The sequence below is a fragment of the Osmerus eperlanus genome, chromosome 20 (assembly GCF_963692335.1).
Source record: "Osmerus eperlanus chromosome 20, fOsmEpe2.1, whole genome shotgun sequence".
NCBI lineage: Eukaryota > Metazoa > Chordata > Actinopteri > Osmeriformes > Osmeridae > Osmerus > Osmerus eperlanus.
In genome coordinates, this window is record NC_085037.1 from 7,572,851 (window position 1) to 7,595,271 (window position 22,421).

The window sequence follows — 22,421 nt, forward strand, 5'->3', positions numbered from 1 at the left end:
AAGGGACACAGTCAGTGAATGTACATTCGCCTCACAGATCAGATACTTAACCCTTGTGTTCTCCTCGGGTCGTTCTGACCCATCAGTCATTGTGACCCACCGTCGTATTGCGACAACTTTACCGCATACAAAAACAAAGTGAAGCATTTTCTTTTAACCGTCGGGCTGTCTCAGACCCCCCACATTGCGAAGGTTAAAAGAAAAGTATTTTTATTTGGTTTTGTATTGGGTAAAATTGGGTAAACACAATGATGGTTCGTTATGAACCTTTGGGTCATGTGACCCGAAGGCAGCACGAGGGTTAAGTCATTCCAAGTGCTCTCCTCAAGTCGCCCCATATCCAATCTGAACCCTTCATTCACTCCATGCAAAAGAGCCCATGCACCAAAATAACTCAAATTTACCCAAGTGAATCTTTCAGACGCCTACTGTCTGAAAGGTAACATTCAACTTTTTAACTAATTGTTCATCACACGCTATAATCACCATAGTAACCTGTTCTACTCCCAGCAAGCAGACAGTCCAGCAGCACCAGCACCCTTTATCCCAACGGCCCGGTTTCATTTCCCTCGCTGAGCCCCGCTCAGTCCAAAGCAATAGATCATGTCCCACTGATTACCCTGATAACTATGGAGTACATTTTCGCCCATCAGACATTTTGTCTTCTCAACCCATAACTCATGACGTGAGTCTTCTAAAACCACACCAAGGGAACAAGCATGGCCTAAGAAATTTGCTTCCATGTTCTAACCCAGTAGAGCGCATCTTTGACAGATATGGATCTATGTAATTATTTTTCAAACAGGAAATGGACCTGCTGTAAAACACCCTCTATTGGTGGAGACACATGAAGCAGATTTCAGCAGGCCAATCACAAACGCTTCAGTCACTTTACCTGGTTTCCAAGGAAGAACTAAAATAAATCCAGCAGACGAATGAGGAAGAAAAAGAGAGAGAAAAAGAGAATGAAATAACATGTACTAACAATTGCTGCAGCTAACCGCTAGCATAGCATATTCTGTGATTTATATGTACTCACTTTCACCATCAAATCCTATGCTAGCTAGCTAACATAGCACACAGGTCTGTCTGTTCGGTGATACGCTTGGTAGTGGATGCATGGAGATGGAGGGAATATGGGTGCATGTAAAGACAATGGAGACTTCCTCTTCCTAAAGTCTAAGATGGCAGTGTGAAACTGCTGCTAAACTGCCACTTAGGGTTCATGTCATGCAGCCAGAGGGAGGAGCCAGTGAGAGTCAGTAGCAGAAGATGTAGAAGCACATGTTAAGCAGAGATAGAGTACAGCAAGGTTTGAAGAGAACAAAACCTGGTGCCGTTAGTAGCTCCAGTGTCATTGGTCAGACACCAAATATCATTAACCAATGGATAATGATGATGACTCAGATGAGGAAGTAAAAACAGCAATTGCGATGGCCAGCGATGGTGGTTCATGTTATGGTACATGTTGGTTCAAGTTATGGCTTACGTTGGTGATGTTATACATGGAGTTATATTAGTTTGCTGGTGGGAAGCACATACATGTGACGGTTCCTTAGAACTGTGAGATGTTACAAACATGTTATGAAGAACAGATGTTCTTGGGATACACCATGAACACACAATGGTGGTGTGCATGAGAAAGCTTGGGAAAATGATACGGTGCTCAATAGTGGATGAAGAAACAGACTAGACCAGAGCTAATATTTAATGTAAATATTATATAAATTGTATAATCAATGTAATATAAATATGATATATGGATCCAGGTAAAGAAAATATATGGTTGAACTCACCCTGTACTTGTTCTCTCCAATCTGCTCCACCTGGAACCTCTTAGCACACTTACACTGAGCCACCTGTCTGGTCACCTGCACACACACACACACAGTTATGTACAGTTGTTTATCATTTCCAGTTATAAACCATTGTTTACAATTTCCAGTTATATACACTTTAAGCTTTATCATTGCCTGTTATTTGTATGAGATAGTTAGAGTGTGTATCTGTGTGTGTATCTGTGTGTGTATGTGTGTGTGTGTATCTGTGTGTGTGTGTGTGTGTATCTGTGTGTGCTCCTCACCTCGTCTTCTATCTTATCGGCGTCAGTAGTTGGCCGGTAAGCGTCCTTGTTGGGATGCAGTGCTGCCACAAACTCATAGTAGTCGATGTAGCCATCGCCGTCCCGGTCGAAGATGTCCGCCACCGCCATCATCTCCAGCTTACTGGTGGGGAACTCTACAGAGAGGACGACAAACACCACATCAACACAACAACAGGACAAGTCTGTCCATATAAAACCATGGAGATGACTAAAATGCTTCTCACAGAAACTGAGAGCATAATAATGCCCAATGCTATGAACATCACAAATTATTTTAAATGTTTTGTGTGTTGTCTCTATGGAAACTCTCTTTGTTGGCAGTGCCAGAGGAACGTACTAGAGGCCAGTATGCCGTCTATGAACTCCTGGCGTGTGATCTTGCCGTCCTGGTCCTTGTCAATGCGCCTGAAGAAGTCCATGACCCGGGACTTCTTGTGGTTCATCCAGCGCATGTACTTCTTCCTCCACACGTCAAAGTCAAAGTTGGCGAACTCCTTCAGCTGGGCGCAGAAAGAGAGAGAGGAAGAGAGAGAAAAAGAGAGAAAGAGACAGAGAGAGAGAGAGAAAGGAAGAGAGAGAGATTGAAATTCCCTGGAAGTCCCATATAATATTTTACCTTTAAAGAAACAGCCCATGTGATAATTGGGATGGGAGCACAGTGATTGGTTACCTCCTCCAGCCTATCTAGCGCGTCGTTGAGCTTGCGTTGACGGTCGAGGGCGAGCAGCCAGACTTGCTGCCACCTGGAGCACAGCTGGTTGAGGCGCGGGTTGCCCCCGGCAACCTGCATTGCTGCCTGTTGCTGCTGCTGTTGTTGTTGTTGTTGATGTTGTTGGTTTTTACCTGTAGGCGCAGAAGACAACTTTCTGGTTAACCGTGAACATTCAAACTAATACGGGAAATGCAAACAAATACGTCAATAATCTTGTTAGTAGCTGTGAATATGAGTGTGACAGATACAGTATAATCATATGTTGTTTTCTCTCTATTTTAGCCTTATATACTGGTTTTGGTATATTGTATGTGTGTGTGTGTGTGTGTGTACTAACGTGCTCCTCTCCTCTCGGCTAGGCTGCTAGGAGGCTCTGCTGGCTTCCTCTTGTACGTCTTGGTCACTTTGTCAACGTCCGGCTGCTTCCTGGTCATCTCCTCCATAAACACCTGACAACCAGAGAACAGGAAGGGCACACAGCCAATCAGAGGGACCCATCAAAAGGAAACGTTGATGCTCATCCAATGAGGGTCAAGAGAATCAGAGCCTCCACCCACCTGGTGTTCGGTGATGTGAGTTTTGAGTTGGGTGATGTCCTGGGGGAGGGGCTCGGTGTCTCGCTGGACCAGGGTGGTCTCCGCCCACTGTAGCCATGACAACAGCTCCTCCAGTAGCGTGGCGTTGTTGAGCAGCTCGGTGAGAGCTGTCTCCAGGCGCTGCTCGTGCTGCTTGGCCCATGTCAGCACCTGTAGAGGGGCAACACCCACAGTCACAACACACCCTTCTAACAGTCTTGGGATTGGCTGTGATATGACCTCCCTCTACACACTCCCCCCCCCCCCCCCCCCCCCCCCCCCCCACACCCGTCCTCCCTTTCCCCCTCACCTCCTCGAAGCGGGCCCTGATGATGGTGATCCAGTGTTTGATGGTGGTGATGCAGTCGGGGTGGCACATGGTCAGGATGCCCTCGCCCATGCACGCCGCCCGGTTGACGTCCGCCCGCTTCTCCTCCACCGTGGCCATGAAGTCCCGGTGCGTGTGGAGCAGCTTCTGCAGAGTCTCCGCCTCCTCGGGGAGGACGCCGCGGAAACGCAGGGTCTGCTCCGCCTCAGACAGCCACTCCAGCAGCATCTGCACCGCCGCACGGAAGTCCTCCGCCTGAAGGAGAGATGTGGAGGGGGAGAAGGAGGGAGGGGAGAATTTAGCGGTCATCGAGGTCTCCTCAGGACTCTTTGAATATTTTTCCCCCCCCACTTCCTGTTTCACACTTCCTGTTTCACACTTCCTGACTGACCTTTTTCAGGGCCTGCTCCAGGCGGGTCTGCTTGGTGACGGAAAGGGCGCACACCGTCTCCCAGCGATTGCTCAGCTCTTGCACTTGAACTTTGACCCACGCTGTGTCATCCCGACCCGTGTCCATGAGGTCCCTAGCGGAGCGTTTCAGAGCCTGAACGCTGCTGGTCCTCTTCCCCAGGTCCTTCTGGAACGCCTGGGGAGGGGAGGGGCAGAGGAAGTGTTAAAGGTGCTTTCACAATGCTGAAGTAACTGCTGTGTGGACGTTCCCCAGGCCCTGTCTGCATGCTCCAGTACCTTGTGGGAGTCCATGAGGTTGGAGACAAGGTCCAGGTCACCGTGGACGGGCTGGTCCTCACTGAGCTGGGGCTCAACTCGGTACAGCCAGTCCACCAGCGCCTGCAGGGCCTCCGCAAACTGGCCCGAGAACAGGAGGGCCTCCTCCAGTTTGTGTTGTCTGGGGAGAGGAGAGGGAGAGAGGAGAGGAGAGGAGAGGGAGAGAGGAGAGGAGAGGGAGAGAGGAAAGGATGGAAGAGGATTAGAGAGAAGGAGAAGAGAAGGTAATGTGGAGGTCAAAAAGAAGTAGAGGACAAAAAGGAGAAGGCAAAAAAAACATTATTTAAAGCACAGCAACACACTAGACAGAATGCAAACACTTATCTACGATCCCTCTCCAAGCTCTATCCACCTTGCCCCCAAATCCCACCCCCTCACCTCTCCACACTCTTGCCACAGACGGTGTCCCACTTGTCCCGGACTTCCCCCAGGAGATGGTCCATTTTCTGGGTGTCGTCCGGCAGCGTGGCCTTGTCCCGCATGGCCTTCCCAGAACGCACTGTGGTGTCATACACGGGCTGCTTGGAACCCAACGCCTTCTGGAACTCCTGCAGGGGAAGGAACGAGGGAAGGAGAGACATTTAAAGAGAAGAACACTCCTGTAGTCCTCACCGTGCTATATTAAATATGTATGTGCGACATGCAGACATCGAGGGCCTCTTTCAGCACAGCACATCACATTGAGAACATCCGTAAGGACCTATAGGAGGACGAACACACTACCTTGTGTTTGGCCAGCTGTACTTTGATCTTGTCCGGTTCGTTGGAGATCTCCAGCTCAGAGTCCAGACGACTCTCTGCCTCCTCCAGCCAGTCTGTCAGCTTCCTCCACGCCTCGTGGAACTAGAGAGAGGGAGAGAGAGAGAGAGAGAGAGAGAGGGAGAGAGAGAGAGAGAGAGAGAGGGAGAGAGAGAGAGAGAGAGAGAGAGAGAGAGAGAGGAAGGGAAAAGAGAGAGAGAGAGAGAGAGAGAGAGAGAGAGAGAGAGAGAGAGAGAGAGAGAGAGAGAGAGAGAGAGCGAGAGAGAGAGGGCATAAAGATGGGTTTAGAACTTTGACAGAATGGTTCATGGCTGGAATGCATTCTCCGATGCAGTTAATGTGTTGAGTAATGAAAACCCCCATGTGTACGCCATGCACCATAACATTTCTCCAAATGATCATTCATCTCAATCCTTTGCGTACCTGCTTGGCCCTCTTGCGGGCCTCGTCCAGGTGGCGCCCGCGGTCCAGAGAGCGCTGGACCAGCTTGTCCCAGCGGGCCTGCACGCTCAGCAGCAGGTTCTTGATCAGAACCACGTCCTGCTTGAGGCTGGCGAAGCGGAGCTGAGAGCCGGCCTTCTCCAGAGCCAGCACCTGCTCCCGGTGAGTGTTCACTTCGTTCACAAACACCTGTGTGTGTGAGTGTGTGTGTGTGTGTGTGTGTGTGTGGAGGGTGGGCATGGGGAGAAGAGACATCATCCATTAAGTTAGAAAAAAAATCATGTCAATCTAGAATTCAAATGTGGTATATCTTGGTTGGCTCAGATATGTCCCTGCTCCCGTGTTGAAGCCTGTCCATGCCTACCTTGTGCTCGTCTATCTGGAAGACCACGGTATCCAGGATGAGGCTGGGGGGCTGGGCCATGTTGAGGGTCTGCTCTGCCCCTGTCAGCCAGTTGATGGTGTCCTGCAGTGAAGACTGGAACCCGGTTGCCAAGGATACCGCCTCATCCAACTTAGCCTGGAAACAGAGGGATGTCAGGACCGTAAAACAAACAGGCAGTACAGCACCTAGTGCTCTCAATGATCTGCTTTCAATTACGGCAAATAATAAATCAATAAATGATCCCTTCGTGTAAGCGGTTGCCAGAGTTCTTACCCTGCGGTCGTCCATCTTGGTGTTGAGGCTGGCCCACTTGTTCTGAAGCAGCGCCAGGTTCTGCTGGGTCTGGGACGTGCCGGGGTTGGCCTCATCCCCCCCGCGGGCCAGCAGCATGGACTCTCCCTGGTCCAGGAGATGGTGGTACTGCTCAGCCCGCTGGTTCAGCTGGGACTGCACCTCCTGGAGAAGGACAGGGGTCACATTTGGACACGCACCATCTATTTGTATTTGCTATCCGTTTGTTTTTGTCCGTTTTTTTCCTAGCGGTACGTGTGTGTGTTACCATGTGCTGCTGGAGCTGTTCGCGGGCCGTCTCTGGGAGGCCCCCCGTGGGCTTGGCTGCAGACAGCTGGCTGTCCGTCCTCCTCAGCCACAGCAGGAAGTCCTCCAGCTCGCCATGGAAACCCTCCGCCTGGAAGTGGTGCAAGGTGTGGAGGGGTACATGTATTTTTTGGCTCGTACATCCAAGTGTTTGAGCCACATTCTTGTGGCTCAAACACGTGTCTTTCTCTGTCTGTCTCACGTGTCTTTTCATGGCTCCGCACGTGCATCCCCCCCCCCCCCCTCTCCCTCGTTTATCCCCGGGGCCCCTACCTGGTGCAGTGCGGCCTCCAGGAGTTTCTGCCGGTCCTGGGTCTTGAGTAGCAGGCCCTCCCAGCTGCGGCTCAGCTCCTCCAGCTGGTCCCTCAGGTGGCTGGCCTCGTCCCCGGGGCTCGACTCCAGCAGCTCGGTGCCGGCGCCGTTCACCGTCTCCACCGTGGAGCGGTGGGACAGCACGTCGTTCCTCAGCACCTGGGGAGGAACAGGGGAAGAGAGTGAGCAAATCTGTCAACCTAATGGTGGCTGATGAAAAGCAGTGTGGTGGGGGAGGATGTGGGGGGGGGTAAGAGAGGGGGAGAAGGGATGGAGGGACGATTGGAGGGTGTCCGTACGTGGTGTTTGGCCAGCTCAATCTCGATGGCCTTGGGGTCAGAGTTGATGGGCCTCTGGGTGTCCAGGGTGGCATGGGTGTGGCTTAGCCAGGACACCAGCTCTGCAAGGGCGTGCTGGAACTGGCCAAGGGCCAGGAGGGCACCCTCTAGCTTGTGCTGCAGGGAAAAGAGAGAGAGAGAGATAGAAAGAGAGAGAGAGAGAGGGTGGGGGGTCAGTTGCTTTACCATTATCTCACATATGACTCCAGCTGCACCTTACATCATCACGAACACTGCCATCAAACATTGCTAATATTGCTAGCATCCTAAACGCTACTGCGAGTGGGTGTGTCTGTGGGGTGGCTGGCTGACCTGGCGGTGGGTGATCTTGTCCCCCAGGTTGTCCCAGAGGTGACGCAGCTCCGTCAGGGGCTCCTGGATCATGTCCCGGTCCGTCTGGTCCGACACCTTCTTCAGGAGGAGCTCCCCCTGGTGGCTCAGCTTCTCCATGTCGATCTGCTGCTGGTACACCTCCACCTTGTAGTGCTGCTCACCCAGGCAGACAGGCAGACAGACAGACAGACAGACAGAGGGGTTAGTCAGGTGGCAATAGGCATTACCGGGGAGACTAGGGAGAAAACCCTGGGACTCCTGGGACCAACCTTGAGTTCTTCTATCTGCTGTTTGACTGTCCCCAGGTCGGTGCCCACAGTAGGCATGTCACACAGCTTGATCACGGCGTTGTCGAGATAGTCGAACATGCCCTGCAGAAAACACAACAATCATTCACTTACAGAGCACTATGGTTTACTCTGTTACAATATTTTCTCATTTATCTGGTTTATGTTTCGTCCTTTTTTTCGAAAAGTCCTTTCCTATCTTGTATCTACTGGGGTTAGTGAAGACTTGTTTCCACACAAGCTGATGGTTAAGCATCCTTTCTGATCTCATAGATCGTTCTGGGACACCCTGGGAGAGTGAAGCATGCTGGGATGCTGACCTGCAGTGCATCCTGGTACTGCACCGAGGCCGTCATGGCCTCCTCCAGCCTCTCCATCCTCTCCCTCCACGTCCTGTCAAGGCCTTCCCACGCTGCGTTCATCTGGGGGAGGGACAAAGAGGGGAGGTAAGGCGAAGGGGGTGAGAGAGGGAAAGGGTGGAAGAGAACGAAGGAAGAGGATACAATGGAAAATATTCAAACAATGAGCAAATGTATACAGTAAATGCCGCTTTTCGTTGGATTGTTGAACCTGCGTTGTGAGTTCTCACCTCGTCTATGGTCTTCTTCACTTCCGGTTTCTCCGTCTCCCCGCAGGCAAAGATCAGGTCGGCCCCCAGGGTGCGGACAAACTCCAGCTCCTCCCTCAGGCCATCCGTCTCCGCCTTGATCGCCTGGAGGGAGACGGACACACACACACACACACACGTCAGTACTGAGTCCCATAGGAATAACATTCTCAAAGGCTAAGATCCAAACCACCTTCGACCGTACAGATAAAAACGATCAACGCTTTTGGCATCAACACTATTTACAACTGCACCATTCTCGCTTCTCTTTTACCCCCCCCCCCCCCACTCTCTCTCGTTTTCTCCTCCTCCTCCTCACCTCCGCGGCTTCGATCTGCTGTTTGATGAGCGAGGGGTCCACACCGGGGTCCTCCAGCTCCTTCACGATGTCCTGGGAGTCACGGAGCGTGCTCAGAAGCGCCGCCATGTCGGCCCAGAACTTCCCGGCCAGGTCCAGCACGTCCGTCAGCTTGCCCTCGCGTTCCTCAGCGCGCTGGCGAATCTCGTCCCACAGCGACCGCAGGCGCAGGAGGCGGGACCGCACGGCTGTGTGGGGGGGGGAGAGAGGAGGGGGGGTTAGAGAGGACGTCAAGATTTCCAGTGCAGGGGGTGACTGTTCAGACTCAGGACAAACGGTCCATGTTCGTGGTCCCGTCCCTCTCAGGGAAGTCAATCTAGAACCCAGCCCCCTGCAGAAGGAACAGGGAGGGTCTTTATCCTGCCCACCAGACCCCACCCACTAAGCCAGCACACAGCAGCCTTTCAGAGATGTGAAGTGGAGCCCTAGGAGGAGGGGGGCAACGCCAAGAGCCTAATAAGCAGACAATAGTGTGCGTGTGTCTTTTTTGCCATGTGGCAGGATCCTGATAAATGTTGCCGAATCCGAATCTTTGTTTTTTGGGATCTCCTCGAAAAATACTTCTACGAGTGGAAGAGGAGGACCACGTGCCAACGAGTGCGTGTGAAATATTGTGTGTGTGTGTGTGCGTACCCTGAGCGGCGGGGTCGTCGTGGGCGGCCCTGCTGATGAGCTCCTCGCCGCGGGCACACAGGGCAGAGAAGGAGGGCAGCAGCTTGTCCAGCTCCAGCCCTGACGCACGGTGCTCCGCCAGCTGCTCCCGGATCTTGTCCACCTCGGCTGCCACAGGCGGGGGCTGCCGCAGGCGCTGCACCGCCCCCTCCAGGGTCTCCAGCAGGGGGTCCATCTTGTCGTGGAACTGGGGGACGAGGGGGGGAGTTAGAGAGAGGAGCATACGGGGTTCATAGCTTAGAGGGAGGGGTTGACACTGTGAGAGGGCGTTAATGCAGAGATCCGGAAGAGATCTGGGAGAGTTTGGGAAAAGATCAGTGAACCTGAAGACCCTAGATGTTTAGACCTTTCTGTTGCCTCTCTGCATTCGAGAACTCTCATATTGTTATCCAGGGTGTTGGGACATAGGGAGAAACAGGCTAGATTTAGAACATAGGTCGAACATGGATGGAGAGAAGGAACACGTATCTGGACACTCTAAATAGGCAGAGTGCTAGGGGAACGATAAGAGACTTGGACAGGCACTTGGCGTCTATTTTGGGGTTGTTTAAGTCTAGAAACGTAGTTCAAGGGAAGGTACAATAGGAAAAGGCTTTACTGCAAGCTTTAACTGACAGGTTGGGGTCAAGTAGGGTTCAAAGAAGGTTTCTGACGGCTTGTGGTCAGGTTGTAGTCAGGTTCAGGTTAGTTAGAGTTTGTGGTCAAGTTGTGGTCAGTGAGTGGTCTTACCTCTACCAGCTGGGTGATTGCAGTGTGCAGTGGCGATGGAGTGAATGGAGGGTCAACACACACAGCACATCCACAATGAGGGAAGGGATGGAGGGATGACGGGATGGAGGGATGACGGGATGGAGGGAAGGATGGAAGGAGGGGGGGGGGAACGAAGGTAGGAATGGTGGGAGGAAGAGGGATATAAGGCATAAAGAGGATGGAGAAAGAGGGGGGTGGAGATGGGGTGGTTTAGGATGGAGGGGTGGAGGTAGAGAGTGTGGGATGCAGATGGAAGAGTACAACAGGTGACCAGTTAGGGACGGGGGGATGGTGGAGAAACAACAAAATGTGTTAGATCACTGACATGCATACAAGCTGGCAAGCAGAAACACAATATCAGCCTACATTACAAAAGCAACCAGTGATACTGTGACGGTGTTCATGAAATGATGAGCATCAAGATAGAAGCTATGGATGTTTCTAAAAGCGTGGACGTCATGAAAGCGAGATATGATGACAGGAAGACTTTTGCAATCGAATTACAATGGTCATACCCTAAGATCATCACTGTATACATTTCATATGGAATATCAATAAATAACATCAAAATAAAAGCGATAGTTATATTCGATCAGTTGGTGCTTGGTTAGACGTTAGTGACCTCACATCTCAGCGTGTGTGTGTGTGTGTGTTCAGGAGGCAGCAGTCAGCAGACACAAGCCGACACACACTAGCAGGAGTCCAGAGGCCGAGTCCTACCTGTGCAGACTGGGAGACGGCCTGGTCCAGGGTGGTGCCGCGACCCTTGACCTCCTCCTTGATGGCGAGGTAGCGCTTCTCGGCCTGAGAGTAGCGCTGCCTCACCGCGGCCCCCTCCTGGGAGCTCAGCTCGGCCAGCTGGGGGCCGATCTTCAGTAGCTTGTCTATGTGGGGCTTGTGCTCCGCTATGGACTCTCTCAGGAGCTGGGGAGGGAGGGGGGGGGGGGGGTGGTCGAGAAAATGAGTGAAGGGTGGAGGAGGAGAGGGGGAAAAGGAGAAAAGAGCACTCTAGGACCCCGTTTAAGATTTGAGGCCACACATATAACACAGCAGCATTCGTGTTTGAATAAGCTACCAATCTTCTTATTTGTCTGGGCCACATGCATTTCTATCTATCTCCGGGGTCCTCCTTCCGTTCATCCCTCCTTCCTTCCCTCTCTCCACCCCTCCTCCGTCCCCCTCACCCTCATCTGGTCCTGCTGGAGGCGGAGGGCGTCCGTGTCGATGGCGGGCGGGGGCAGCTGGGAGATGAGGCTCTCCGTCTCCCCCAGCCAGGGCTCCAGCTCCTCGTGGGTCTCCCAGAAGCGGGCCACCAGGACCTGGGCCTGCTCCAGGGCCGAGAAGCGCTCGCTGTGGTTCTGGCTCACTGCCTCGTAGCGAGAGCTCAGGGAGTCCGTCTTCACCTGGAGGATGAGGGAGGAGGATGAGGGAGGAGGATGAGGGAGGCAAGGCATCGTCAGAGACGTTTCCATCTCTCCTCCTGTAACCCTGTCGACGTGACCTATTCAAAAGTCTCCATCTCTTTCAGCTTGATATCAAACTCCTTTCCATCACCAGCTGCTTTTGTTCTTTCTTCCTCTCATCTCTCTCCCTCCCTTCGTCCTTCTCTTTCCCCCTTCCCTCCCTCCTTCCCTCCCTCCTTCCCTCCCTCCCTCCCTCCTCACCTTGAGGGCGTCTCTCTGCGCGTCGCTGCAGGTGTCCAGGATGTCCTCTCTGGTGTTGAGGAGCTGGTCCACCGTGTCCTTGTGTCGGATGATGTCGATGTTGAAGGCCCTCTGGACCTGGAGCTGAGCCACGGTCACGTCGGGCTCCAGGCTCAGGGGCCCCAGGGAGGCCAGCTTACGCTCCGTCTCTCCCACCCAGGCCAGCTCCGCGTCCACACCCTCCTCATACTGGGAGAGAGACCAGCGACCGAGAGAGGGGAAGGAATCCGAGGGAGGGAAATAGAATTAGCAAGGTTGATATAATGACTTACATATCTTATATATTACTCATACCATTCATCATTTTATAATCGTTGGACTGTTCTCCTTTAGGGGAAAAAAACATAGCGAGTGAAAAATAAGGGCCGTGTGGAAGGCTGCAGTACCTGCTGTGACCTCTGGATGGCAGCCTGCACCAGCTGCACCCTCTGGGTGATGGTCTCGTCCGCCTGGCGGTAGCGCTGGTTGGCGTCGGCCACCAGCTTGTCCAAGCCCTCGCGGGCGCGCCAGGGCACCAGGTCCAGCAGGGCACTGCCCATCTCGTTCACCGTGTCCAGCACCAAGCGCTTCTCCGCAGACACGTTCTTCAGCTCCTGGCGAAACACAGACAGACATGGCTGCTGTCACCTCCACATACAGTAGAGCTGAGTACTAAGAACCATGCTTCACATGGAATATCAAGCCCCGCCCGCTGCCCCACCTTCTGCCTGTCCTGATAGGCTGGTGCGGCGTCGGGCTCCATGTCATTGAGCTCTGTCTCCACGGAGTCCAGCCATTGGCTGATGTCCTCGTGGGCGGTGGCGAAGCGCGTGGCGAGCTGCAGGGCTTGTTCCAGGGTGCGGAGCGCCTTGCTGCTGCCCGCTGTCATCTCAGCGTAGCGAGACTTGATGCCGTCCAGCTTCTCCTGGATCAGCAACACCTCCTCGCCTGTACACACACACACACGGCGGACTTATCGATCATAGCCCATTTGATTTATGCTTTCGTACTGATTGATTATATAATTATTATTGCTATTACTGATCCTTGGAAATTCCAGTAGTAGAAGTGAGAGGGTCAAAGGTCACCTGTGGTCTGCTTGAGGAGGGCCTGTCCGTTCTTGATGGCTTGGTCCACCGTCTTCTTCCTGCTTACGATCTCCTCATTCAGAGACTGGAGGGAGGGATGGAGGGAAGGAGGAGGGAGGGGGGGAGGGGAAGAACAGAATGAGAACCACACAGGTCTGAATACATCTGAGTGAGTGTATGTGCGTCATGACAGTGCATTGTGTGCATGTATGTGTGTATGTTGTCTGTGTGTGTGTGTGTGTGTGTGAGTGTGTATGTCGTACCAGTGCGTGTTTATGCTGCTTAGCCAGCAATGTGGGCTGGTAGTTCTGGACAGACACCTGCCCAAGCCTCTGGCCCACCTCCGCCAGCCAGTTCAACACCTCCACCTCCTCCTCCCCAAACAGCTGGGCATTGGCCAGTGCCTGCTCCAGCATCCCCGCCCTCCGAACACACCAGTCGTTGAGCTCCGAGTGGCCTGTGTGCACGGTCCCCACGCGCTCCCCCAGCCAAGCGCGGTCGGCCGCGCAGCTGAGGGGAACCAGGGATTGGCTGAGGGCCTCGAGGTGCTCTAACTCCGCCCCTCTAGCTGAGACGGCCTCTTGGAGGGTCTGGAGGTGGTTGCAGGTGGTGATGGGGGGGGGGGGGGTTATAAAAAAAGGTGGGATGGGTAGAATACATGGAAGGATACAAACAGAAATGAGAAGGTGATGACGTGAGCATGCAGAAATCATAAATCCTAATGAACGCAAACAGAACGTCAACAAAATCAAGAGCAACAGAGGCTTCAACACTGAAAACATGACATGGTGAAAATCATAACGTGACAGCACGAGCTGAAATAAGAGGGTAGGTGGTGGTGGGGCCGGGGGGGGGGGGGGGGGGGAGGGGGGTGGAGGTGGGGTTCGAGGGTACGGATCGTCCATCCCTCTCAAGTCCTTTCTGGACACCTTTACTTACCAATAAGATTCAATAAGGAAAAGACTCTTTATAGAGAGCATGTTCCTGCTGGAGGTGGAGGGGGGGGGGGGGGTGTACCTTGTGACGGGCGATCTGCTGGGTGATCTTGGAGGTCTGTGTGCCCATGGGCTCGGCGGCGCTCAGGCGTCTCTCTGTTGCGCTCAGCCACTCCCCCAGGGGCTCCAGTGCCTCGTGGAACTGGAGGGCCAGGACCTGCAGCTCCTCCAGCTGACGCTGCCTGGGGGGTGGAGAGGGGGGGAAGAAGGAAGGAAGGAAGGAAGGAAGGAAGGAAGGGAGAGAGAGAGAGAGAGAGAGAGAGAGAGAGAGAGAGAGAGAGAGAGAGAGAGAGAGAGAGAGAGAGAGAGAGAGAGAGAGAGAGAAAGGGGGAGGGAGGGGAAGAGAGAGAAAGGAAGAGAGAGGGAGGAAGAGAGAGAGAGACACAAAAGATATATTGCATGCATGACTCTGAAGTATGTGCGTGTGTTTGGTTGGTATGTGAACAGTATGTCCCTATTTATGTATCTGACTGGGCGTGTGGGTTTAAATCAGTTTATAAGATGTAAACTGATTTGTTTGATATAAACTGATCAAGTATTGTTATGAGATACATCTCCTGCTGTGTGGTTGCCGATGCAGGCGTGACTAGAGTTCAAGTGGGGAGGCGTGCAGTGTGGATGTAGGAAGTGTCTGGTACGCATTTGTGTATATGCGTGTTTATATGTACGTGTGGATGTGTGTTTTAGTGTGCAGATGTGTGTGTGCATATGCTTCAAGTGTGTAGGGGGGCTTCTACGTGTATGTACAGTATAAGTGTGTTAATGTGTGTGTTAATGTGTGTGTGTGTGAGAGTGTTACCTGCCGCTGGCCTTGTCCAGCAGCATCCCCCATCTCTCCCTGAGGCTGTGAAGGTGCTTCTGGATCTTGTCCTGGTCCGAGGTGTCGGCCGTGGCGGCGATGCGCTCCCCCTCCGCCTGGATCATCTCCACCGTGCCACGACGATCATCCAACAGCCTCTGGAGCAGCTGCAGCAGCACAGAAGAGACACGTTCAACAACTCCATCTGTTACATATTCAACAACACCTGGGATACATTCAAAAAACGTTATCTAATACAGTTCAAAGCTACAAATACTGTTGTTTAGTACAACTTCTATGTCATACTGTAGGTGTTTAATCTCTTCATACCACATTGTTTTCCTCGCCAATCCAACAACTCAGAACTGTTTAGATATGTGGAACGCACCCCCGGAATCCCCACCTATCAGCGGTTTCCTCTCCGCTCTGACCCTGTCCCTTCCTCTCACCCCAGGATGTAAACATGTCGGACTCTGCCCGCCTCACAGGCTCACAAACACAGGAAGCGTGTGTTGTATAAACAGTCGGAGCTGGTTATTGTGTGTTTCTTTGAAATGACCGCAATCTATCATTGGTGTGAACAAGTGTGCCCTCCAAACAAACGGACAGACAGACAGTGGAGGCCTTTAAATTGTGTGTGTGTGTGTTGAGCATTGTGTGCCAACTGTTTGGGCGAGAAATTATTCATTCTCAATCCACTTTCCTCTTCATCTCTTCCTCTGTCCTGTCTCCATGCCTCATTCCTCACGTCTTCCTCCCTCCTTCTCCTACCTTTTGTTCCTGGATCTGGGCCTTGACCACACGGTACTCTGCGGACGGGGGCTTCTGATTGGCCACCAGCTCCTCCGTGTCACTGAGCCAGCTCAGCAAAGGCTCCAGAGCGTCCTGGAACTTCCCACAATGCAACAGGGCCTCCTGCAGCTGGGCGATCCTCTCCGCCACCTGAGGTGAGAAAAAAAACGTCAACAAGAGGGGCACACATGCATGCATACACACACACACACGCAGGCTCCCGCCTTCTCACCCTCTTGTTGAGGGAGTTCCAGCGCAGGTTGGTGGCGTCCAGGTCGTGCTCCAGGGCCTGTGTGTCCGTGTGTTTGGCCGCAGACTGGATGAGCCCCTGACCCACGGCGTTGACGTGCTGCAGGCGAGGCTGGATGCACTCCACCTGCTCCCTCTCCACCGCCTGGGGAGGAAGGGGGAGGAGGGAGGGAGGGAGGGAGGGAGGGAGGGAGGGAGGGGGAGGGGGATAGTGGAAGAGAGGAGGGAGTAAAAAAAAAAAAAAGAGGCGGAGGGGGAGAGAGGATTATGAGGATTAGCGAGCCAAAAGAGAGTAAGGGGCTGGCTGAAAAAGGCTGAGTCGACAGACACACACACACACACACACACACAGTATACAAACCCCTCGCCTGTCTGGCCACATCTCTCTCACTCTGTCTCTTTATTTCACACATACCCAAACCACACACACACACCACACAATCAAAGCCTAGAGGCACCGTATGATCACAATAGATCGACAATAAAGAAAAGGTTTGTAGCTTGGCTGGATGAGAGACTGGAACCAAACACAACATGACTACTCCCCCATAAAACACAGGAACACCACACACTTTTATAGAAACCTACAATAGTAGTCTCTCTCCCATTGACAACTACAATACAGTAGTCTTTTCTAAAGCGCACTGTAACGCTGGAATGTCTCCATTCTCCATAGAGACGAGAGAAGGGTGGAATTAGCCATAGTGGTTCACAGTGGTGCTGCAGACAAACCACTCTATGACCACACACAGCCTCTGCTTGGGCACACATGCACACACACACTTGCACACATACAAACCCAGCCATTTCCAGATAAACACACCAGAACACAATCCCGTGTGTGTGTAGTAAAATAGAAGAAACGGATCAATTCGAGAAAGATTCAGATTTCCCCTACGAAGTGTTTATTGGATTTAGTTAATCTAAATTAAATTAGGGGTGAAATTGTGGTTGTTCAGGTATGAATGAATGGAAAAGGAAGCGCGTGTGTGTCTGTGCGTGTGATCAGTTTAATCACAGCTGTGTTGAAGCACTGGGCGTCATTTCTTCTTCTAACAGGAAGTCTGTGGCCTCAATAACAATGATCTGCAGCCGTGACCTGCTCCACCCTATTCCTATCCTGGAGTCTAAGTATGTGCGTGTGTGCGTTTGTGTGTATGTGTTGAGTCTGGGAATGAGCTAAGTGTGTGCTTAGAAGCATACATACAATATGTGTGATGATGCCAAAATAACACACATTACTCCTTTTTCTCTCCATCTCTCTCTTCCCCTTCCCTCCTCCCCCCCTCCCTCCTCCCAGCCAGCTCAGGGCGCTTGATTCTACTAAACCAGAGCTCTGGAAAATAACTGGGATGTTTCTCATTCCTTTCCACCTCTCTCTCTCAAACTCTCCCTCTCTTTCCCTTTCTCTCCTCACCATGCAGCCAACACCATCCTCGCTATCTCCACAACTCCCTCCCTCTCTTCCCCCTTTCTCCCACCCTTTCCTCGCTCACCCCTACGCCCCATAAGCCCCCCCCCCTCCCCACTGAACCTCTCCCCCTCCTCCAGCTCTCTTCCTTCATTGCTCTGTTGTTTGGGCCCCAGCAACAAACCAACCCTGGCCTTTTGGCATTATCTCCAGTTTAGAGGACACAAAGAGAGAAAGAGACAAAGAGGGATGAAGACAGAAAGAGAGAGAGAAAGAAAGAGAAAGCTATAACCCATGACATGTCCTGCTGTCCCGAGGGGGACCGAACACAGCTCAAATCTCCATCCAATCCCTGTGACATGCCTCTCCCAACGCTCAGGATGATCACACAGCTGGGTCGACTCTTGTGCAACTTCTAATCCTAGCCCACCTCGCTGCCTCACCCACCTCGCTGCCTCACCCTCTCTCGGCTCCCTCGCTTCCTGCCTGCGGCCTCATCCCTCCATCTCGTCCTCTCCCACTCCCCTCCTTCCTGTCCACCTCCCCCTAGTTTCCCTTTTTAATGGAACTTGGAAGGAGGGAGGAGAGGAGGGAGGGAGAGTTTATTTCAGTCCTGACCTGGATGCTACAGCATTGGGTTGTTTCGCGAGGGTTAGCCTTGGACTGAACATGCCTGGATCAGCCATGGAGGGTGAATAGATATCCATGTCCAGAGATTGTGTTTTAAACCCAACAAGACAAAAGCAAATATCATGCAAATGTTTGCATCCAGGGCACTGTGGGTCTCCCAGCCTCTTTCGTTTGGCCTCTTTCATTTGTTTCTCTCTCTCCCTCTTTCTCTCTCTGCCATCGGCGTCTCTCTTCTCTCCTCCATTTCCATCCCTTTGTTTTTCTCTTTCCTGCAGTCTTTCTATGACATTATCACTTCAATCAATCCTCTCTGCTCACCTGCACCCTGCCCTGTCTCTGCCCTGTGTCTGCCTGTCTGTCTGTCTGTGTCTGCCTGCCTGCCTGTCTCTGTCTGTCTGTCCATATGTCTGAATCTCCACATTTTAAGCTTGCCCATCTGTCTGTCTGTGCCTCAATGTGCACACACACACACACACACGTGCAGTTCTGGCTGTATACAAGCTTCCCAGTAATCCAGCGACCCTCTGCTTATCTCTTCCTGCCAAGATATCCCCCTTTATCATCCTAGCATTATCTCTTCCTGCCAAGATATCCCCCTTTATCATCCTAGCAAGGTCTTATCAGGAGAACAACCAGGTGCTCGTCATACAGTCCTTTGTTTCCTCCCCCCCCCCCCCCCCCCCACCATGTCTCACTCAATTTTTCTCTCCATCCCTTCCTCTCTGACAGATAGCACACACGGTAGAAAGAGAATTGCTGGCACTTTGTTGTAAAAGCGCATTATTAACCAGTAATGACCAGTATTACGATCCCTAACTAAAACAATTATGGCCGCCTGAGATATTTAAAACAGGAACAAAGATAGGAGGGAGGCAGGGAGAACAGATTCATCTGTCTCTGCCTGAGCCTTATCTTCTATTTATGTTGCCCAACAATTCCAAAAGTGTGTGTGTGTGTGTGTTTGTGAGACTGGCTTACTGTTTACTTCTCACCTCCTTATCTCTGTATCAGTGCCATTTGAGTGGAGAGGAGGGGGGAGGGGGGGGTGGCAGACAAGAAAGAGACAGGGTGAGTAAATGGATACAGAGGGGGATTGTTTAGGTTTGGGTGATTGGCTACTCTCTCTCCCTTCCTCACCTCCCTCCCAATTGCTGTAGCCGTGGCGACGGTGTTTGATGTCAGAGCTACAGTAGCAGCAGGCCCTCTGCCCCTCCATGTTCAAGTCTGACAGACCACAGAACCTGATTGCATTTACTTAAGAGGCCTGACTGCAGTGGAACACACGCACAAGCACAAACAAGCATAAATGAACACACCCCCCCCCCCCCCCCCCCCACACACACACACACACACACACACACACAGTGAGCAAATGAGTTGTGTATGACCCGCCCGAGACAGACTCCTGATGGGGACGGTAATGTAATAGTAGGACCCAGAGGTCCTCTCAAAACCCATCAGGCACGGCCACAGCCACCCATACCAGACACTGAGTCAACGCAGGCCCCCCGAGAAGGAACGCCAGCCTGTCAAATACACAAGGCCGGGAAGACATACACACATACAAATACGCATACATAAACACTCATACACACATACAGTATACAAATGGACACACAAACACACACACACACACACAAGGAGGTACCTAATGGAAGAAATGCAGCTGACAGGCAAACAAAGATGAATGCAAGTCACCGGCCAACCAGAGGTAGAGGCTCGATGTGTCAGCTAAACCTCTGAAATCCTCATCTCTCGAAAAAAACAAAACAAATGATAGCATCTCACTACTTTGATTACAACATCTTCAATTGTAATCGAAACCGACACAATGTCTCGAAGGGACCAATACTCCCATATGCCTTGCTGCATACACACAAACACAAGCTTTTGAGATGGTGGATGTGTATCATAACTGGGTCAGAGCACATGAAAGCGCTCGCACCGAGGCTTGTGATGTTGGCCCGGCACACAAACAGAGGAGGAATGTAAACTCTGAACATTCAAATGGTTCAGATTGGGAGTCTAGGTAAACAATAAACTAGCTGTTTACAGGTTATGGTCACTGGAATGAAACGGTGCCAAAACGGTCATGGAGATCAACATACAGATCCAGAGGATACGGTTCTCACACTCACAAGCACATAAGGCAGACGGTGGTTTCCTACAGAACGCGGGGCACGGACCTCGTCGAGCATCCTATTGTATCCATTTCAAGTCTGACAACTGTAACACAACAGACAGGCTCCCTCTCTGTGAAGGCTTTTTCACAGCCAAGTCTATAAGACCATCAGCCACGATGCGCCGTGACCCAGAGAGACACGGCTTGGGTACACAGTGGGGGAGGAGGACTGACATGAGGAGAGGCTGGGATGGCTAACCAAGGACATGCTGCTACCGCTCAGAACACGTAAACATAGACTTTTCCAGAGAGTTTAGAACACCAAGTGACGCTAGAGATAAATGAAGCATCTCGTGCTGACATACGCCCGACCCAACGCCTGACTACAGCTGGTCACGTCATCAAAGATATCGCAGACACATGATATCATATCTACCTCATCCAGGATGTAATTGTCTGTGTCGGAGCAGGGCGAGGGATGGGGCGAAGGTGAGCCACGGGGCGAGGGTACTGTTTCCAGCTCTGAGAGCGACGCCTCGTCCCACCCATCCTCCCCACCGGCGGCCCCCAGGGGCCATTGGGGATCCTCTTCCCTAAAAAGCCCTGGTAGCAGCCCAGGCTCCAGGTCCAGCCTGTCCCCCCACCAGTCCCAACCCCCTGGGAGGGGGTCGGAGTCGGGTTCCCTGGTTCCAATCGGGGGGTCCAGGGCTGAGCCGTCCGACTCCCAGTCACTGTCCCCGGTCATGGAGCCCAGGGTGAAGTCCACCCCAGAGTGGGTGTCCTCCGAGCAGGAGTCCATGTCCCGGTACTGGGGGGGCTCCTCGCAGGCTGAGCCCCCGTCACATCCCTGAGGGACCAGGGGGAGGGAGAGGCGCTCGGGGGCGGCCAGGTAGACGAAGCTGTCGGAGGAGAGGAAAGCCCCCTCGTCCTGGTCCTGGGGCTTGGAGACGGGGCTGGGGGGAGCGGAGGAGCCGTCGTGGGGGGAGGAGGGGCAGTCGAGGGGGAACGGAGGGGGCACAGACACGGCCAGGTAGACGAAACTGTCCGAGGTTACGAAGGCGGAGTCTTTGCTCTCCAGGCCCGCCCCTCTGGCACCTGGTTTGGAGGGGGAGGGAGGGGATGGGGATGGGGGGGGCGAGGCCATGTCTGGGGCCTGGATGATAGAGATGGGAGGGTTTGTCTTGGGGGTGCTGGTGGCCTGGAGCCCTGTGTCCTCTCCAGACACGTCCAGACCAGAGCCCCCCTCGTCTTCCTGAGTCACTGACGCGAGCAACATCCGCCCGGGGTCAGGGGTCATCTCCAGGGCAACGCTGCCGCTGTCGGAAGAGACCTGCTCCTCCGTACAGGAAGTCTGAGCGTCAACATCCTGTTGGCTTTTCCCAGCTCCTCCATCTGTGTGTGTGGACTCGGGGGACTGGCTCCGGCCGTCGTCCTCCCAACTACACTGCGGCTTCACACGCGCACTCCAGTCCGTTTCCCCCTCCTCAATATTCTGCTCCGGCGCCTCCTCCTCTTCCCCTTCCTCCCCCTCCTCAGCGTAGGGGTTCTCAGGGCTCTGGGTGGGAGGAGGGGGCGAGGTGCGCTCAGAACACACCCCAGCCCCCTCACTCCCCTCCTCCCCATCTCTCTCAGACGAGGCACTGCTGTCCAGGTCCATCTCGGCCTCAGAGGGCCGGTACTGGTACCAGTCACACTCTGAGTGACTGGAGTCCGACAGAGCGGTTCTGTCCAGTTGGGACATGTGGACTCCGCTAGAGTCTGACCCGGGAGGTTCAAAACTGGAGCTCGGATGTTCCCCTTTTCGCTCCTCATCCTCTGCATCCATATCCCCTGGATCCTCTCCTTCAGTGAGTCGCTGGTCACGTTCACAGTCCAGCGGCTCACGCTCACAGTCTGGTGCTGATGTGCCTGTGTGTTGGTAGTCTGGACCAGGAGGATGCGTGTCGGAGAGGTCCACACAGGCCTCAGTGCCACCTACCTCCGTGCTGTAGGTCCTGTCCACAAGCAAAGGCTCCTCGAAGTCGACAGATGCACCTACGGCTCCTTCCTCCTCTTCCTCCACGCTAGCTAGTAAGTACGGGTCGTCTTCGTCATCTTTCACATCCTCCTCCAGACACTGCCTTTCCAGCTCCAGGAAGAGGTCATCAGAGCCTGCTCCTGAGCTGGGGCAGGGAGAGGCACTGGGGGCCCCAGGCCCGCCAAACCCAACAGGGGGGGTAAGAAGGGGCCAATGTTCAGAGGAGACAGTCGGCTGGATCTCCCAGCCCTCTGCCTCCGCTTCCCTCTCCCATGATTGGTCCACCATCTCCCTGTTCTCCATCTTAAGCACCGCCTCCCACTCTCTCTCCTCCCTCTGAGCTCTGTCCTCC

The 22,421-nt window shown here is 53.1% G+C and overlaps 1 protein-coding gene across 5 annotated transcripts in view; it reads right to left on the reverse strand.

Moving 5' to 3' along the window:
* The window catches only part of macf1a (microtubule actin crosslinking factor 1a), a 130,386-nt gene that overhangs the window by 6,392 nt on the left and 101,573 nt on the right, over positions 1-22,421 (reverse strand). For all 5 annotated transcript variants that reach the window (XM_062486629.1, XM_062486626.1, XM_062486627.1 and 2 more), the window contains 35 exons: positions 15,873-16,034; positions 15,620-15,790; positions 14,849-15,015; positions 14,072-14,231; positions 13,318-13,644; positions 13,055-13,139; positions 12,688-12,914; positions 12,374-12,580; positions 11,949-12,176; positions 11,469-11,687; positions 11,005-11,208; positions 9,496-9,721; positions 8,824-9,050; positions 8,487-8,609; positions 8,218-8,319; positions 7,880-7,981; positions 7,590-7,763; positions 7,239-7,394; positions 6,901-7,098; positions 6,590-6,718; positions 6,304-6,486; positions 6,010-6,165; positions 5,628-5,834; positions 5,169-5,288; positions 4,824-4,993; positions 4,407-4,566; positions 4,111-4,305; positions 3,702-3,974; positions 3,374-3,562; positions 3,154-3,265; positions 2,775-2,947; positions 2,442-2,604; positions 2,084-2,238; positions 1,797-1,871; positions 896-913 (listed from right to left, as the gene is read on the reverse strand). In XM_062486629.1, coding sequence (XP_062342613.1) covers positions 896-913; positions 1,797-1,871; positions 2,084-2,238; positions 2,442-2,604; positions 2,775-2,947; positions 3,154-3,265; positions 3,374-3,562; positions 3,702-3,974; positions 4,111-4,305; positions 4,407-4,566; positions 4,824-4,993; positions 5,169-5,288; positions 5,628-5,834; positions 6,010-6,165; positions 6,304-6,486; positions 6,590-6,718; positions 6,901-7,098; positions 7,239-7,394; positions 7,590-7,763; positions 7,880-7,981; positions 8,218-8,319; positions 8,487-8,609; positions 8,824-9,050; positions 9,496-9,721; positions 11,005-11,208; positions 11,469-11,687; positions 11,949-12,176; positions 12,374-12,580; positions 12,688-12,914; positions 13,055-13,139; positions 13,318-13,644; positions 14,072-14,231; positions 14,849-15,015; positions 15,620-15,790; positions 15,873-16,034 — 5,943 coding nt within the window. The remainder of the gene's footprint in view (positions 1-895; positions 914-1,796; positions 1,872-2,083; positions 2,239-2,441; positions 2,605-2,774; positions 2,948-3,153; positions 3,266-3,373; positions 3,563-3,701; positions 3,975-4,110; positions 4,306-4,406; positions 4,567-4,823; positions 4,994-5,168; positions 5,289-5,627; positions 5,835-6,009; positions 6,166-6,303; positions 6,487-6,589; positions 6,719-6,900; positions 7,099-7,238; positions 7,395-7,589; positions 7,764-7,879; positions 7,982-8,217; positions 8,320-8,486; positions 8,610-8,823; positions 9,051-9,495; positions 9,722-11,004; positions 11,209-11,468; positions 11,688-11,948; positions 12,177-12,373; positions 12,581-12,687; positions 12,915-13,054; positions 13,140-13,317; positions 13,645-14,071; positions 14,232-14,848; positions 15,016-15,619; positions 15,791-15,872; positions 16,035-22,421) is intronic.